This window comes from Lissotriton vulgaris, chromosome 2_1 (genome assembly GCF_964263255.1).
Source record: "Lissotriton vulgaris chromosome 2_1, aLisVul1.2, whole genome shotgun sequence".
NCBI lineage: Eukaryota > Metazoa > Chordata > Amphibia > Caudata > Salamandridae > Lissotriton > Lissotriton vulgaris.
This window is the reverse complement of record NC_141687.1, coordinates 1,324,802,044-1,324,822,049: the sequence shown is the minus strand read 5'-3', so window position 1 is coordinate 1,324,822,049 and position 20,006 is coordinate 1,324,802,044. Positions and strand designations below refer to the sequence as shown.

The 20,006-nt window shown below is 41.0% G+C and overlaps 1 protein-coding gene across 6 annotated transcripts in view; it reads right to left on the bottom strand.

Moving 5' to 3' along the window:
- KALRN (kalirin RhoGEF kinase) overlaps positions 1–20,006 on the bottom strand; it is a 1,626,736-nt gene that overhangs the window by 615,287 nt on the left and 991,443 nt on the right. For all 6 annotated transcript variants that reach the window (XM_086957084.1, XM_086957086.1, XM_086957088.1 and 3 more), the window contains exon 14: positions 2,572–2,767. In XM_086957084.1, coding sequence (XP_086813210.1) covers positions 2,572–2,767 — 196 coding nt within the window. The remainder of the gene's footprint in view (positions 1–2,571; positions 2,768–20,006) is intronic.

The following is a 20,006-nucleotide window of genomic DNA, read 5'->3' as shown; positions in this document are numbered from 1 at the left end:
AAGCTGAAGGTAGATATTCTGAACTTGGGGAGAGGTGATTATGCATGTGTTTTTTCGAGTTGTTTATATAAACACATGTTTTATTTCCAGGAATTACCGGTTTCCTATCAAATAATAGAGTTGGTTACACAGAGATATTGTTACGGTATACCTATCTGCAATTATAATTAAGTTCAGTATTTTGTGACATGTTCCAATCAGATGCAGCAAATAATGAGTTAACGTTCTCGCAAGACATTACAAAGCAGGTGAGAAATAGTTCAAGATATTTAAGAACACATTTAGGCTATCTTCTTCATGGTAAATTACATCATGGATAAAACACTAAGGGCCAGATGTAGGTCGCCCAATACCGGTCGGTAACGGCCGAAATTACTGAATTTCGGCCGTTACCGACCGGCATTGGGCTTTTTAGATGTAGGTGGCATTTTTTTTAGGATTCGGTATTTTACTGAATCGGTAATTTAAGGATTCGGTAAAATACCAAATTCTTAACATACCAATTCTTTAAATTACCGAATCCAGGATGTAGGGAGCACTCAAGTTGGTGCATTCCTCAGTTAAGGATTCGTTAAAAAATGAAAACCTTTGAAAAAGCATTTTTTTTTTGCTTTTCCAACAGTGCGATGTGGCAGACATACATGCCCTTAGGGCATGTATGTGTGCCACATGTGCACCCATACACAATTGAGGGGTGCAACAGGTTGTCAAAGTGACACCCTGCCACCCTTCAATGTTTTCCCCCTTTTACTGAATCAGTATTTACCGATTCGGTAATTGCCATTCATTCCTATGGGCCTCCATATTATATAGTGCCTCTATCGTCTTTGTTTTACAACAGGTATGTTTATTGAGTGTCATTTTTAAGAAATACATGATGGTAGGAAAAGGGAGTTATGGACTGGGGTCTTTTCAGGCCAAAGTAGTTCAGTTGTCTCGCCGATCGATCGTAGTGTGACTGAACTGTGGGTGAACTTTGCACATTGTCACCTGTATTACCTCAATGTGTTCTTGTAATAGTTTTTTCAGTCACTAGTATTTTTCAATGAAATGCAACCAGACATTTTACCAATGCAATCTTCAACTATAAAACAGATCATTTCAATTACTTTCTAACAATTGTGTTGGGGGTGTTTGGTAAGAAATCTGTTAAAGTGACTTTTAGATACCTACATTATACACTATCATTTGTTCTCTTTCGGGTGTGCTTTTCCTAGGCAGGTTGAAATCTCTCATTCCAAAGCAATTCTTAACAGAAAGTCAAGTCAAGTCAAAGGATTTATATAGCGCGCTAACATACCCGGAGGGTCTCAAGGCGCTTGAAGAGGGTGGCTCAGATTGTGCTATTGAGGATACTGGTTAACCTCTACTGAACTAAAAATTACTGCAGGAAGCACCTACTGAGTAAAGAACTGTGCAACCTCCTAATTTTGAAAAGGCTTATCCGTCCGCAGTTATTGATTTCTGATAAGTACTAGAGTTACAAAAAGTGACTAGTATGGTACATCAAATGTTAAACAGTAGTACAATTAATACAAAATAAATAATATGTTATGGTAAGGATTTTTTAAGCGAAACATACTCAAAGCGCTCCCTGCCACTAAGAGGAGAGGATGGAGGGGAACAGCAGTTACTGTGGACCAAGAAGCTAGCTGATGGCGTGAAATAAGAGAATCTTGAGTACCTTGAGGAAAGGCGTATATGAGAGCCTTGTGGAGATGAAAATGATCTAGGCCGTGAAGAAAATAGGAACGTGTTCAAAAGGTAAACTAACAAAGCAAGTGAGAGGTTTAAAACTGAATAGAAATAATGTAAGGGCTCGAAATTATCAATATTTGAAAAACTACTTTAAATTAGTTTAGAGAGAGTTAAAGGACAAAGGTGCTTCCGTTTCTCTCCTGCCTAAGGGATGGCCTTCTCCTCTCTTCTCTAGTGTGTTTCCGAACATTTCCACCAGATGAAACCAGCTTTCCTTTTTTCCATAATATCTTCTTCGTGAACCATCACCCTTCTGAAGTTTTCCTAGGTTGACCAGGACCGAGTAATGCACAGCAAATAACTGAGACTTCTTAAATGTAGAAATCTATGCCCATACCAGTTCAAAAAGATACACGAGCTGATAAGTGAGCCTTTCAGCTACAACAATGTTTTCTTCTCATGAGCACCTTGCGCATATTAAATACGTGTATCCAGTATCCTTCTCAAGTTTGAGGCCCGGATTGTCATAATACAAACAGTCTTCATTGCACCCAGTAATGCAGATACCCTATTCCGAGTTTTGGAGAGTAAAACAGGGCATAACCTGTAGATAAATCTGCATGTTTTGACCTTTTTCCCACACATTTTCCCCTGATAAATGTCATCAATTTGACCTGCCAAAATCTATTGAAGAAATCAACGGGAGTGTGGCAATCATCCAACAAATTCGAATTCAGATCCCTGTAAAACTTATAGGAATTCCTCTCCAAACAAGGAATCACAGCCAGGGTCTTTAATCCAAAAAAGCATGCATTACTGGACAACAGTGTTTTATTTCTTCAATAGTAAGCTCTCCATGAAAGGTCTTCTTACCAGAAGCTTGGACCTCCATGATGTACTGGTGCAAATCCTGCCCCTGCTGGATCACCTCAAAAGTCATGTTGTTCATGGCCAGCTTCCGCTCTGTGTGGCGCTGCAAGCGCTGCTCAGCCAGTGTCAGGTCCTCGGTGTTGAAGTCATTCATTTGCCGCAACAGGTCTTCATTCCAGGCATCCAGCTCGGCTGTTACCTTCAAAGAGAAGAAGGAGGGATGATATACAGTCTGGCGGGGAAACTGCTCTACTGCAAAAAGGCGCACTACAACAAGCTTAGAGGGAAATACACTTTTAAAAACGGAAATATAATGGTGTTACAATTCGTGAAAAAGCCAACAAGTGCAGTGCAAGTGGGATATTTCTGAGTCCAGAAAGCGATAAGTACATGGCAGGAATACATAGAGGTTGTGTCAGGATACCAAGGAGAGCCACTGCTTCTTTGTAGTCAGCAGCAATAAAGTGTTGGCAGAAGTGGCACCAGCGACCCTTATGGCTTCTCTTGCAAACCATGTGCTGCTGATACTCTCGAATCCAGTGGTCATCAAACTTCTTAGTGCTGCGCCCCCTTGTAAAAAAAAAAAAAAATCTTTGCCCCCACCCCTCAATTTTTTCTCAATTATTCTGCTAAATATGCAATGTTTAAATATGTCTAAGAATATTTAAATATTGCAGTCAAGCTGTTTCCCATTTTCATACATATACCCAGTCAGGATATAAGCGACAAAAGTTGTTCATGATGACGCACTACAAAGTGGCTTCCTGCTGCTCATGTTTTTAACACTTAAAACAAAGCATGATGCTTCTCTTGGCCAGCGACAGGCGCCCCCCTGAGATCTCTTAAGGCCCCACAAGGGCACCCCTCCTTCCCCCAGTTTGAAGACCTCTGCTCTAATCCTATGTGGCACATTTCCTGCATCTCTAGTTTACATGAGAGCAGAGATGGGGGAACTAAGTGCATCAAACTTTCGCACAGTCATAGGCAATGAATTGATGTACAAGCATGCAGTGCCACAGAAAACCATGGTAATGGATTATTTCTGGACTCTAACAGGTTTAAAACTATAATCCCAATGCATTATATTTACTCTCCATCATTGAGTCAAGGTAAAATACTGTATGATGTCATTTCCCTTGATATCATGGGACTTAAGGATGATGTGACGCGATTTTCAGTGATGTTATGACTGGATCAAAGAATGAGCGATTCACTTCTTCTACCCTTCCATTCTGAAATTTAGTTAAGACCAAATCCACTGTCCCTTTATGACATCACACAGCCAGTCATCTGCACCTCATACAAAGTTTATGCAGTTGCAGTTGAGGCAATGACAGAAAAGTCTGGTTGTCAAGTGCCTCTTTTTTGTCACTCAGATCAGGTGAACCAAGGGATGGTCTTAACCAACCTTAACTCCCACCACCAACTCACTGGGTGCCTTAATCTCTGACCAGTCTCCAAGATATAGCAGTTGCTTTATGGTGGAGGGTTTACCGTATATTTCTTCCCAATTTCAATCACATTTATAAGATGACTCTGCAGCATTTATTAACGCCTTGTATCATTTCGATTTTGCTAAGATTATGGTCACCTGTCTACCCATTCACTTTTTTGTCCTGCACTGTTCACTTAATTCAAGGGATATATCACTTCTGGAGATTTTTTACAATATAAAAAGCAAATGTTGTTCACTTTTTTCACACCTTGCTTTTCTCAAGCCGATTTCCCCTCTCTTCATAGCCTCTTTCATTTGATTACGCCCTGTGTCAGCAGAGACGTTTTAAGGCCTGTCTGGGGGCCCACTGATAGAGCCAGCTCTGTTCTGCAAAGAACCTTGCCCCAATGACCGTTAATAATTCTTAAATCGAATGTTTCAAAAACCGTTTTCCTTTCATTTATTTTTAATGTGTGTGAGAGTCTATTACAGACATTTTACAGAGGTGTGTTTGTGTTTCATGCAACACCTATAAAAAAGTTTCTTATAGATCAAAACAGGACCTCGCATATCTGAAGTAAGAGGGCGTCAGAATGATTATTCACCGTAATATTAGTGAGCTGCTCCTATGTTACAATATTGAAAACACACCTCACTATCCCTGAATATTAAATGTAAACACATTTAGAATTTGGATGAGTGTGCCTGTGACCTGGCCAAAGAGAGCATGAAAGAGCTGAAATTCGATCATAAATTCAAAGCTGTTCCTAACAGTGGCCCCAATATACGTTTGGCCCAGTGCCCCCAAAATCGCCCCTGATTGTCAGTTTAAAATATTTGCACCACTCGCATTACCATCAGAAATCTTTAATTTATGTTCTTTCCCTTATGACATATTTCCCTTTTCCCCGCCCTTCCATGTTTTCCACTGCCTTCAATGAAACAGAGCATTAGTTTATAGGTAGTCCTAGACATTAAAGAGGCACGGGTACTACCATATCACAGAGAAAGAGAGTGTGTGTTGTAAGATTATCTGTGTTGTTTGCGTGAGTTTATTTCTCAAGCCTGCTGTTTTGATCTGACAGAAAAGGTGACATCTAAATCGGGCAGTAATATTAATATGGCATTAGCACGCCAATCTGATTTTCAGTAAGTGAGCAAGTTAATGAAGCAGACTTGTTTCAACTCTACGAATATATTATCAAAGTCTTGTGGACTGCTGAATATTGAGAATCTTTGTGCAAATTCCCGGCCACGGGGATAGGTCCATTTGAGAATTGAATATAATTGAGCTTCTCAAATGCCTTTTTTATTGAATTAAACGATCTAAAAAAATAAAACATACAAATGATCTCATTGTATGCGTGTTTCAGCACTCATCTAAACTGATGCATTTGCGTGTAAGGTTCATTTTGCTACTGAATATTTAAAGAGAGATCAAAATCAACCACCAAGCTAATAGTTAACATTTAAAATGCAAATTGAAGTCTATTTTACTTGCAGGAAAAGTGGGTTTCTAAATTGATTTTTTAAACCCTGCGGTTCCTATTTTACCAACTGCTGGGCATACGAAAGAACAGGTTATTGACAATTTGAGGCAATGTTTCAGTAACCCGTTTAATAAACGCATTATCATTCTACATGCTGTGACCATATGTCATTTTATTACTAGGTCTAATCGTGCGAGATGGATTGTTTTCTTTTGCAGCCAGATGAATGGGTACAGCGAACAGCGGATAGGCCTCTTTATTGCAAAGTGCTTACAGAAATTAAATGTGGCTATTATTCCTATTGAAACTACTCCTTTGAACGTCTACGTCAAAGAGGCTTTATAAAAGAAGGCAAATAAATATTCATCTAACTAAACTTAATAGTGAACAGTGCATGAGAAGAATCGCTTGTTGTCTAGTAGGAGATATTTAGGTATACTGCTGCTCAGTCTCTAACAAGCTTTCACAAATGTGGTCAATCTCCTTTTTGCTCCATTTCCGTGGGGAACGCAAGAGGTTTGATATCAAAGATACTGCCTATGTCACCCAGAGCAGCACAATTTACTTAATGGTTAGAGTACAATGGAACGAATTTGCACTACTCAGCCCAACGTCAACTAGCCTTACAGATGATGGCGCAATTTAGTTATGCTTTCATTTTTTTTTTAAGTCTTTCTTTTCCTGAAACCCATTTAGTCCTGGTGGAAATATCTGTGAGCATTACAGATGGGTTCTACTGCATCCAGTTGTGATACAAAGGCTGCATATGTCCAACGTGGTCAAGGGAAATTCTACTGGTAAAAAGAAAACATCATTTGTAACAAATACATAACACTAGACACCTATGCCCATTTTCAAGATGCAATTGGAACTTTTTCATTGCATTTCAGTCCATGTCCAAACACCAAACCAATAAGCCAACAAGTGTATCACATAGAATCTATTCATATCTTTTCAATTAGCATTGCCACCAGGGAAACCACAAACAAGCCGACCTCAGAGAAACTGGTGTTTTTTTGTAACAACATTGTGGAAGCCACTGTGACTCTGCTCTTTCACTATATTATGCCAGCAGCGAGATTTGCATAGAGCGTTTTGACCATTTGGTGGCAACGCCAGATCTCTCCTAAGACAAGACATTTTATTCTTCCGAAGAGCTCTGCGAGGGATTTTAGCCCGTACTGCTTGAGCTTCTTACCCAAGCTTCACATGACCCTCAGGATGGTGCAAAGGCGTCATGGCTAGTGAGCTGGCTCTGTATTCTATGCCTAGCCTATAACCTTTGACTAATCGAGTCCGTCAGAGCGGCTAACTGTAGGTGCCTAGAACCATGAGAAGCAGGGCAGCAACAAAATGTAAGTCCTGTAACAGCCAACATCGGGCTTTTGTTTTCCCGCCTACTGAAGTAAATATGCGGGTGGTGGAGGCGCCGGGAATGGCCTCCAGGCCAGCCTTTTGTCCACAGATCTCGAGTCATTATTCTTGAGTTTATAGTTCGACAACAGAATTGTGTTTCCATAAGGATGTGTGGCTGGGAGCAACATTCTTTTGAGAAATATTCAATTTTGGGATCTGATACAATGAAGAATCTTTAGAAATATAATTGGATGTTCATCCTCGAAGGTACGATGGGACTCCAAAGGAACAATATGGACGTTTAAACTGTATTTTGGCATTCATAACAGAAATTCTATTTGATAAGACTATACTCTATTGTCTGCATAGAAGAGACATGTCTTTTCTTTTAACATAGAGAGCGAGAAAGGATCCAGCAGACACCACCAGAGGATTCCAAGTTCATGTGCCTTCCACTCAATTAACTTTCAATAATAACTATCCCTTTATTGTCTGTGAAATCTGCCTGATGCTTCCTGTGGCCTGCGATTCGCTTGCATGGCTGAGCTTATTGGAGCTGCTCATACCCAGAAGCCTGTGCGAGGCCTTTTTCTGTCCGCACAATAGCCTAGCCTGTGAGACGCATCTAAGGTGGTGACAGAGCGTGGGCCTTCTGAGAAATCTTAGCAGTTAGTGGCATAAAGCAAGATGCTGGGGCCCCACAGCAGGAGGTGTTGAGATGCGCTTGAGGCTCTGTAAGTCACAGATATTCAAAAGCTTTAGGTTGTATGAGCCCCCCCCCCCCCTGTAGAGCTAGGGGTACCCTTTGTACAACAGGGTCTACTTTGGCCTAAGTTATGCCCCTGAATCTTGGTTAGGGCTTCAAAAAAATGGTTTCCAAAAGCGAGAGACAATAAGCTGCGCTTAAGTCTTTAATAAGATCAACTATATTTTAATGACAATTGCAACTTGGCTGTTCACTTACTGATTTAGTCTGTCTCAATTGATTTGAAATTGCTATGCAGCACCGAGTTCGAATTCCTAGGTGTTTATTCACGCATTCAGGTATTTCCACAGAGGAAATGTGCATCCCAGCAAGACATTTTGGGCCTTATTTAGAGTTGGATAACAAGGGGAAATATTTTGATTTCTGGAGGGTGTGTTAACTCTGCTGGGGTATTACACAAACAAATATATGACCAAAGTGTAGTGTTCCCAAAAGATACATTCAACTTAGGAGCACAAATAGTGCTTTCAACTAACTATATGATACTGATACGCTGGAGACACAAACCCACATAAATGGGCACCTATCAGTAGAGAAAACCTGAATCACAACGTTGCTTGCCATGGTAGGTGAGACTTATTCATGGCAATTCACTACTAAGTATCGAGTAAGTTTAACTTACTGATAGAAACATCTTTGAGAGTCGGGCACACTATGAACATTGCCATTCATAGCTAAGGGAGAAGAACTATTCTAAAAACACATACACATATGCCAGCTTAACAGTAGATTTCGGTAAATAATGTTGAGGCAAATATGTATTGAAATAGTGTTTTTTGTCTAATACGGTTTCCAGCAGAGAAAGGCAAGCAGCTACTTAAAAATTATAATCTGAATGTGTAGTGCACATAAAGTGTCAAAGTACATTTTGATTAGAAAAAAATAACAGTGTTGAAAGCTCTGATCAGCGTTCACTAATATTCTGTTCACACTCACTCGCTGCAAAAATTCACAATAACTCAACATATGTAGTATTTGAGATGGGGAACCAGTGACTTGGGAATACCTTTAGAACCTGAGGGGAAAGGTGCATGGCCAGCACTGGAGGTTTATTTCTGGTTTACTGATTTTAATATTAGCAGATGCTTAAATGTGTCACATTGAAAAATCTTTCTAAGAAAGGCAATTAAACTGTAAGACTAAACCATTAGTCTACAGCTTACTACATGATTGGGTCACGATATGGGAGGTGAGGCAAAAGTACATCCCCACAGATAAACAATTGACTTGGAAAAATGATTGAAGGTGTAACCAATGTCATAGATTCAGTAAATATTAAGATCAAAACTTGCACACAGTAGTGCTTCAGTGAAGCGGAAACAAGACCGATCATTTTATTTATCATTAGAACACAAATTGAAAAATCTTTTAGAAACCTTTCCCCATCAAGACTGTGTAAGGCTGATGCAATTACCCTTTCAATGTAAAACATGGACGTGGTGCTTAACTGATGTCCATTCATGGGTCCCCAATCCTGGGCATCCTCGACTCAGACAGTTATGAATCGACTCAGAGACCAAAGGAGACTCACTCACCCACTAACAAACCCACTGAGAGGCTTATGCACTCACTCAAGAACCTACCCAGAGACTCATGTACCTACTCTGAGGCCCACTCAGACATTCACTCAGTCACTTATGCATCCACTCCCACACAGACTCAGAGACTGTCACACCCACTCACAGAACTACTCAGACACTGACTCACCCGCTTACAGACCCACTCAAAAACCCACTCTGACACTCATGGACCCACTCACAGTCCCATACAGTCACTCACATCGCCCTTACAGATCCATACTGACAATCACACCCACAAAACTACTCACTCTCCCACTCACAGACCCAAACAGCCACTCTTATACACACTCTAAAAGGTTATAGAAATACAATGCAAAAAATCTTTGAAATTTACTAAAGAAACAAAAGGTTACAAGGACGTTATAGTTTGGAAATAACATTAAACAACCTTAGAAATTGACTGAAAAGACAAAGGCTACAGGAACTTTATAGTTAGGGAACAGAATTTTTTTTAATCTTAGAAATTCACTGAAAAAAACAAAGGTACAGGACCATTATAGTTTGGCTCAGATGTCACTCATACAAAACCATTGAAATTCAGCAGTTATGCCCTTGCAATGCACTGCTTATGATCTCATATATTGCATCACTCATGACATGGTCAGTGGCATCACTGATGACATCTTAAATTACATCATCCACAGAACCACTCACACCCACTCGCTCACTCACACACCCATAGAAACTCTCATACACCCACTCCCACAGAACTCCTCACATACTCATTCAGACCTGCACCAGTACTCAAACAACCAATCACTTATCTATAGGGCCACTCACATCTACTTACTCATACTGCCACTCACACACCTACTAACCCACAATACAGCCTAATACAACCAGCCATACAGATATACAAACACTTACACACCCAATTATACACCCTTACAGCCATTCACTCACCCACTCAATCACAGATACAGAAACTCACATGTCCACTCACTCACCAATACAGGTACTCACTTAGCAATACATCTATTCACACACCCACTCACTTACTCATACAGCCACTGACATAGCTACTCACCCATAGAACCACTCACACACCTACAGAACCACATTCACACATTCATCCAACCACTCACACCCATTCACTCACCCACACATTCACTTTCCAATACTGCCACTCACTCACCTATACACACAATCAGCTACTCACTCACCCATAGACACTCTCATAGCCACTACCTCACCCATACGGCCATTCACTTTCCAATACAGCCACTTACACAACCTTTGACTCACCCATACAGTTACTCGAATACCCACCATCACATCCATATGGCCACTCCCATACTCACTCACACATCCACGCAGCAATTCCTTAAGCAATACAGCTACTCACACATCCACTCACGTACCCATACAGTCACTGGCATAGCTACTTACCCATAGAACCACTCACACACCCACAGAACCAGTTACGTACCCATCCACACATCCATACAGCCACTCACATACCCACTCATTCTCGCTTAGTCATTCAAACATTCACTCTCCAATAAAGCCACTCACTAACCTATGCACACACTCAGCTACTCGCCCATACAGCCACTACCTCGCCTATACAGCCACTCACTTTCCAGTGCAGCCACTCACACTGCCACTGACTCACCCATATAGCTACTCACATACCCACCAACACATCCATACAGCCACTCACATACCCACGCACACACCCATGAAGCCACTCAGACTTCCACTCACACACTGATACAGACTTACACAGCCACTCAGATTAGATGTTAGAATAGTATGACTAATTACTAGTACAGAAAGAATAGTAATTTAACTTATGCTGTAGCTTGGTACAGGTAAACTAAGTAAAATCCTGCGTCGGGAATAAGGGTTTTGCATACACGTTAAACCTCAAAAATGGGTGTCGGCACCGAAAATCAACATGACACAAACAGTGGCCAAGTTTACAAAATGTGAAGTTAACAAATAATGTTCGTAATAGGCTAAAAGGCTTTGAATTAGCTTGTGAAAGTGGTTTAAAATAAAACAGAAAAAATAATTTTGTCTACAAAAAGTGCATGTTAACTAATAATGTTTGTCATCTGCTGATAGGCTTTGAATTGGCATGTGAAGGTTGCTTTAAATAAAACAGAAAAAAATGATTTTATCTACAAAAAGTGTGCCCTATAATATATGTTAATCAAAACAGTGGCATCAACATACAATACATTGCGCACTTCGCACATAGGGTTATGTGTTAAGAGACCAAAAAGGAACAATCTTTACAAATGCTGCAGCCTGCACACAAAAAAAATGGTGCGCAAAAACAAAGGTAAAAAGCCTTTAAAGAAAGGATACAGGTAATAGGCCAATACTCCAAGGGAGGCGCGAGACCTGAATATGTGGGACAAATAAAGGCCATAACCCAAATAAAAGCAAGCTTTTAAGAATGACAAACATTTGAATGAATCGCCAGCGAGGGGCTGAACTAAAGCCTACATACCGAACATATTATGCTTCGCAGAGCAGTGCATGCGCTGCCTACGCTCGACTTAAAAAACACGGCTTCTCAACCAATGGATGAAAAACCAGCAGCAAATCGGATTTAAACTGCGGACTGCAGGTTTGAAGGGTCCCCAGCCACTTCCTCACCGTTTCACCTTCTGAGCATCTTAAGGAAGTTAATAGCTCTCAGTTCCAAGCCACAACTTTTGTGGAGCGATAATACTGTGCACAGGGTATGTGCAGGTATCGTTGACAAGGATGCCATGCCACGGATTCTGCCCTCATGGGCTAACAATCCGATTCGAAATGGTTTAATATGTTCACTGCTTAACTAAAATTCTGCTCAAACTGCTCTTGGAAATGCGTGTTCCTTGAACATGTGCAGGTCTCACCCAAAGACATATTACAGATTTCAGATGCATTCATAGGCTTGGAAGAGACGGGAATCCACTTCACCCCAATCCATGTATGCTCTGAAACATCATATCAGACATACTCTCGAGCATCTGTCTGAGCACAGATGAGTGTGCAGAACATGGATCCCAGAGCAGCAGGGTAGCCAGCTGTGGCGGGCCTGCTAGTGTTTCTTAACGGTGGCCTTGGCAAACACAGCTTAAGTGCTTGTAAACATGGACACATGGGAATTGCTGCTTTATGGAAGAGTGCTTCTTTTTCATATTCCAAGTAGTGGGTACATTACAACCCTTGCTGCTAACATGCGCTGTGATATGCATTTATGTATGCGCTTCTCTATTTTTAAAAAAAGACGTCTGAAACCCCTCGGTGGCTGGTTCATGCACATCAACCTTTCCTTATCTACCGTCTGACTCTGGGCCATAGACGTACAGCCAAGATATGCCTCACACAGTCATAGACCAGAGCACATTAGGAAGAAGACGACTTCTATATTCGACACAACACATATACGCCATATATTTACTCACAGAGATCATCACAATAATACTTCACACCAAGATACGCCAAATACAAATAAAAAAATCAAACACAACGACCAACTCCGAACACGTTACCATGATCCATTCACCATTCAACTTAGGCACACAAAAAGGGTCAACGCCTATAGAGACTTAGCCATCTCAAACACATGCACACCAATCACAAACACCAAATGCACAATTTTCACAGAACACTGCACATATATCTAACCAAGTGACAAAAAGCAACATCATTTTTCAAATATCTCTAACATCAAGGCGATGGGCAGATTAACAGCCTAAGAAACATATAAGCAACCAAAATCCTCTAAACCCAGCTTTCGAAGATCAAAGTCATACACTCACAATGTAATGAATGAGATATTGCCATCCAACACAGAGATGTATCAGAAAACAAAATGTAGTCACCGAAAGACTCAGATCACCATCTTCGGTGGAAACCTTGGAATGCAACTGCAATTCTAAAGACTAGAAAAATGTCAATAAAAGTTTCCAGAAACACGTGATTCGGTTCTCCCATCAGGCGTGAATTTGTGGAATTAGACAGTTTAGGAGTAAGGGTGTATATGCATGAATTGCACAGTTGTGGGATATTCCACAAAAATTACACGAAAACACTAAACTGACATTTAGCGCTATATTCTAGAGCAAAATGTATTTTGGCATCCATTTTGGATTCGAAGACCCATTTTGCACTAACACAATAGTACAAAAACACCTGAGTACTGCCAACAAAAGCCACTCTCATTCTGGTCTGTCATTATGTACCCGTTCCCATGCTGAAATCGCAGTGTAATCAGGCCACGTCGCGAAACTGCGTAATTTCGAGAAATTTCATGTGACAAGTGTAAAGTGAAATAATGAGATTAGAGGTGTACCGGAAATTTCGAACAGGCCAATTTAGGACCCCGAGTCTTCCTTCCAAGTGCGTCTCTTAAACAATCAAATGTATTTAGCCTGGTAATGAACCAGGACACCAGTACGCACAACTTAATTCAAATTGAACATTAGTACATTTCTTTTATTTTTTTTACAAGAAATCAACAAAAATCATCATTACATTCATATTCATGTTTCATTTGTTACGAAGCAAGTTCTTTGTCAACATATAAATTACTAGCTGCACGCATGATTCATACAAATGAAACAAATGAAACATGAATATGAATGTAATGATGATTTTTGTTGATTTCTTGTAAAAAAAATAAAAGAAATGTACTAATGTTCAATTTGAATTAAGTTGTGCGTACTGGTGTCCTGGTTCATTACCAGGCTAAATACATTTTATACTTCATAGTTTGCAGGCTACATACCAGCACAGCACACATATCGAATAAATGCTTTAAAAGTCATCCAATAGAGTGCAGCTACCCTCCCACATTCATTATTTACCCTTCTTAAACAATCAAAGCACATCTTCACAAGTGAACACAATCTGTAAGTGAGAAATGTCCTTCCTGGGGAAAAAAATGCTCCATTCACCTTGCAGTGTGGATGTCTAATTAATCGAAGGCCCCAGACAATTCAATGTATTAAACTGAAGACCGGCCTATCTAATTGTTCACATTGGAACTTGATCCTTCAGCCCTTGTTCGTGCTCGGAAATAAGAAATAAAAGGGTGTCTTATGCATCCTGAGCACCGGGTTTAATTAGTTTAATAAATGTTAGTAAATCAAATTACTCCGAGGGCTCAGCAGCCCCAAATGTCACGACTTTTAATGAGCTAGATTAAGCTTCGCCATCGATAAAGCCACGCGGTGGATTTCAGGCAATCAACCAAACGTTTATGCCGATTTATTCTCCATTTTTTTGTTCCGCACGGTAGTTAAACTCACGCTTCACGTTCGGCTCTTATAATTGTGTTGGTGATAAATTCCTGCGCTTTTTAATTCGACTTTGACCCAAATCGTCCCACTCTGAAAAGGGCCCTGGGAAGAAATCTCTTGAAGTGGCGTAGAAAGCCCTGTATATGAAAATTCATACAAAAAGTCACGGAAAATGGAGTTGGCTGTTGTAATTTCTGCTTTCTGCCCTAACATTTGATTCTGGTTACGGGTGTTTTAATCAAAACACTAAAGCGATAGAAATTGCAGAAAATAATACCAGGGCTTGGGAGATTTGTTGGATTTTGCATCTGAGTGTTCCTCTTATGACCTTCCTTGCAGATATGTTCGTCTTCTGTTGTGTTTAAGCCAGCAGCAGAGCACTGCTATGCTTAGCCCTTTGAGATTGTGGGGACTACTTGAAATCTATACAAATAGAACAGAATTTAATAAATAAAAAGACCAAAAGGACAAACATCGAAACAGTAGAACCAGAGTTATGAATTGTTAAAGATTTAGTGTAAAATAAAGGCCAAAACCACAAAACGCCAACAGCAGCTATCTGTTCCCGCAGGATCGGGTCAAAGTCACACTTTCAGGCCAACCGCGAAGGAGCGCAGGTCGGCTCTTGACACCAGAGTAGGCCCACTGAAGTTTACCATCTCAAATCCGTGCCAAGAGTCCTGTTCATGATGGAGGGGGTCGTGATGGAGCAAGGAGTGCGTCGCAGAAGGCTGCTGAGTAGTGCAAAGAGCAGGCCTGGGGTCGTGGGCAGGAGTTGCTGGAGCTTCCCTTTGGTGGTCCACCCACTAGCTGTCAATGCTGTACAGCGAAGAGGCGGCTGCGTGAGCTTCATGGTAAATCGTGGTGCGAGCCACGAGGTCTCGGTGCAAACAGGTCGATTTGTGGTCGCAAGGAGCCCAAAATCTTGAATACAGCTCCCAGAGCCACACCAAGGGTCTGGAACCTGAGGAGCACCACCTGGGGGTCAGGTACTCACTTCAGCTGGGTCTAGGTGCCGGATTTTAGGGAGCTTTTTATGTCCCTGATGATCAGTTCAGGGGCCCCGCAGACTAGCTTTTGGAGCACTTTGGTGTCCTGGGTCCAAAGGTGAAGTTAAAGGTACAGTTCTCTTCTCACCCAGGCAAGAAGGTAGCACGTCAGCACAGTAGGGCAGCAGTCCAGCAGAGTGGCAGTGTTTACAGCAGCACAGCAGGTATTCATATAACACAGGCTTAGGTAGAAGGAAGTCATGCGCTATACAGGATCAAAAGCAAAGATACTGACTTGTCGTACAGTATTCTTTAAAGTTGAGAGTCGTCAGCTTTTTCCAATATTGGAGCAGGGTTGGGACAATTTAAATGTCATAGTGATATAAGTGTATGGATGAATAAAGTCTTTTGCCTTCTTTTTTTCCCTTTTTCATCTCCAGTTTGAAGGTGTCCTGGCTCTGCTGAGAATTGTAAGTGAGTTAATTAGCGAGGCACAGAGGGGTACCAGTCATGATGGCTATGTGGAAGACGCAGCTAGGGAACCAGCGGCATTACAGTATAGAGGGGGTGATACGGTCCACCCATGACATCGGATATACAAAAATGAAATGTTTGCAAATATTTTACAGTTTCTTTGGCGATCATGGTTTCTTTGCTATATTGAGATTACTGTATTTCACTTCTGAAAAACATTTTCCCATTATCGATGTCTGTGAGATTACCATACCATTTGTGTTTACTCTGTTGCATCTGGTACAGTGTTTTGTGTTGTCTCTTGTATGTTCTATTGATTTTATAACTGTTTAAACTGTTTTTGATTGTATACAATATTATTAAAGTGCTGTGGTATCACACAACTCTTTCCGGACATTCAGACCGAATCACACATATGATAACTGTGTTGTAATTACCTATACTCATCCTACACAACTCCACCGAGTTAAGGCCTGGCTGTTCACACACGTCTGCCCAGAGGGTCAAATACAGTTAGGTGGGGCCCACTTTCTGGATCAGACTGGAGCATTAACCTTTAGTACTTCTGAGCTTTCTTTAAGAGTCCATTGCCCATTAATTACCCACTGTGGAAAACCCAGAATAACACATCTCAGGACAGCTGACAGCCATTAACCACTCAGTTTTCCACCTTCCATAGGTGATGTGGGGATTGAGGGAGGGAGAGTAAAAATTTTAGATTCAACCTGCACAGCGCTTGCAAAATCTGTTCAATCTAAAAAAAAATGTAAAAAAATCTTAAAAGTAGCTAAGAGCTTGCCCATTGCTTACCATTACTTACCATTGGCTCGCCGTTGCTTTCAGCCAACCCACCCCACCCTGTCCTCCCACTCGCCATTGTTTTGTTTTCAAAGAACCCACCGGCCCAGGTTTGCACATTTGGATCGCCTTACCCTCTCTGGAGTTTTTTTCACATGTTGTACAACAACGCGGACTGCTGTGCAACATGGCTTAAAGTTTCTTTAAAAATGAGCTGTAACGGGGTCAGTGCAGGCAGGATCATAGTGCTTTTAATTTTTCAAGCCATATCGCACAGTAACTTGCGCTACTGTTCAACAAGTAAAAAACAATGACAAGGCCAATAGATTTTGCACTGATGCAACCTATCGGCTTTGCAAATGCTTGCTGTGGTTCTGGGTACAAGGTGTCCTAACGAATGACTGGCTTCGGCGAGGAAGCTATTCCAAGCTGTGGCTGCGGGGGCCTCTAGGGACAACAAGCTTTCAAATAATCAACCACTGGGTTCAACAACAGTTCAATCCAATACCTGTTCTCTTCTGAGGACCGCACTCTGGCTAGATACTGGAGGTGTGTCCATGTAGCTTCAACATATTCTCCCAAAGAGCATCATTCCACACTCTCCTCTTGATACCCTCCAGCTGCCATCTCTATCGGTGTTTATGGGTCTCTTTGCATCCACTCAAACTGCACATAATGTGTGAAAGTGGGGAGACTACATACCGTGTGTTGCCGCGTTATTAACAGCAGTCTTATTTAAGGGAAAGCTGAGGAAGAATCAATGCAAAATCTCCAGACAGATATCCTGGGAAACAGGCATTGGCAAAGTTAACAGGTCTGCCTCGACAAGCTGGTAGGGGTTTATTTTTTTATTGAAACCATATGCCTCAAGCTAACAAAGAAAAAAGAGAATATTTAGACATGCAGGGAGGGGAATATGAAAAAATGTGGCCACTATGTACTTGCAATAAAAATGTAAGCGGTTAAGAGTATTCACAGATGTTGTTTACCAGTGATATGCCATTCAGTTGTACCATTTATATAAGTATTATTGTTGGTGAAGGATAACAAATAAACCACCTAACTAAGCACTCACATTTGTGGCAGCTCCAATGTTACAATATCAATGAAATACTTTAGAAAAGCATCATTCAAAAGTAAATGGAAAATAAAATCATGATCCAAGAGTGCATCCAAGATGCAGTCAAAACAAATTGGTGGTATTTAAGCTAATATAAAAACATAAAATACTCTTTGAAACAGATTTGTACTGAAGAGAAAACAACGACATTTAGGCGGATGTGAACAACGTGCAGAGGCTGTGGGTAGTTACAGTAAAGTGAGGCAATAGGTAAAGAGGCTGACCCACTGCCCCATGGTGCATGCTGTGGTGGGCACGAGCAAATGTGAATGGTTATTTAACAGACAACTGGATAAAACCAGCGGACCAACAGCCCTGCTATGTGTATCATGTGTCAGTATTTTTGGGGGTGGGGGGGTCGGTAAAGTGGAGGAGCAAGAAAATCAATAGTCTGGTGAGAGAACTGTCTCAATGACTAGCAAGGGGGGAGGGTGGGGAGGTTGAGAGCGAGGTGTATTGTCACACTTTTAGGTCGCTACCTACAGACGGCTTTAGTAGTCTACCGTTGATGACCTACTGTACAATACAATATACATACTGTGGGCTTTGGGTCAGCCCCTTGTTCATGAATGGCTGGCGTTCCTCCCTATTCTAATGTCACACTGCTGCTGCAGCATTCCTTCACGTTAATGATTGGTTGGCATATATCCTTCCACTACTGACAAGAGGAAAACTTATTTTTTGCCTTAATTTTACTGGTTCATTTTTCTTGCTCTTTCCGGATAACCCACCTTTATTTTTTTATATAATGTTCTTACTTGTTTATACGAGTGTTTGACATCTGCACACTGCTGTTAGGCTGCTTGCTTTTTCTAAGCACCCCTCACTTTCAATTATTGATTCAACTCCCCTTCCAGATCTGAACTACAGGTTATATATAATTGTTTTTGTTCATTCTTATTTTTGACAAGGCTTATTACTTTTTCCCAACCCCTCCCAGCACTCACTTCCTGCGCTACTTCCCAACCCCCCACCCCACACCCTGAATGTTTTCTTACTTATTATATTTGAATTATTTTTATGAGCGTTCGCCAGTTGCACACTGCTACCATGCTGCTCGCTTATATTCTTTTATTTTGTTATTGACCTTGCCAAAAAGAAAGTTGGCCATCTTTAAAAGGTGAACAAAAACCTAAAAAAACACATTGGCCACCAGTATATCAGTCTGCAAAGGTATGCACAGCAACAATCTTTTCTGATTGCACTTTGTTTCGCTTGAAGAACCCCGCTTGAAGAACCCCATTCAAAGATGGCAGAACACACTAGGGACATACCCAGTGCTTAAAATGGGCCGGTACTGTCTGGTACGGAGTACCAACACTTTTTTATTTTGGGAGGGAGAGTACTGGCACTTCTCAAGAGAAATGCTATACTTTAAATTGGAGAGTATCAGCACTTCTCAGAAACAAGCGGGTACTCTGCTACAGAGTACCTGCACTTCTATTTTTCCATTTCAAGCACTGGACATACCTGTAAAACTCAAAAACATTGGCAAATGCAATGAATTCCATGAAAGAGACATTTTGCTTTGCCATTGCTTGTTTATATAAGACATATTCACCAATCACTTTACCTATTAGCTTTTTTTTACCGCAGAGTATAATGTACGCATTTTTAAAGGTGTTCAAAGCAGAAAGAAGGTAAATGATCAGAAAAACTGTCTTTTAATGCCATGATCATGATCAAGTATACCACAGTCATTAAGCCCACCGCTATCACTACATGATGCTTGGATTAGTCAACTGCAATTGCAGTGGGTTCCTGTTCAAACTGGGAAAAGGATCGGAGAGTTAACCCCTTACTCCTGACAACTAGTGGGCCTTTGGATTACAAACATGAATCTCAGCAGGGCCAACTTACAATCACATCCTTTCAAGTACAATAAATTCCGCAACCCACGCCTCCCCTGCTCACTCCTACCCCCGCACCTGCTGCCCTGCCTGAAAGACAGGGCACCCTTTGGAATGCATCAGTGTAGTCTTACCCTTTATCTAGTCTCCGATTAGTTCGCTGCTCAATTTCATTATACTATTTAAATGACGCTCTGTTAGTACCGGTTTCATGGTACTGCGCCTGTCTTATTCTAATGGTATGTTATTGGCAAAAGTGGATGTATATTTTATGGAAAATGTCAATAAAGCATTACCATTAAAAAAAATGGGCAACATAACAATGGGCAAAAAT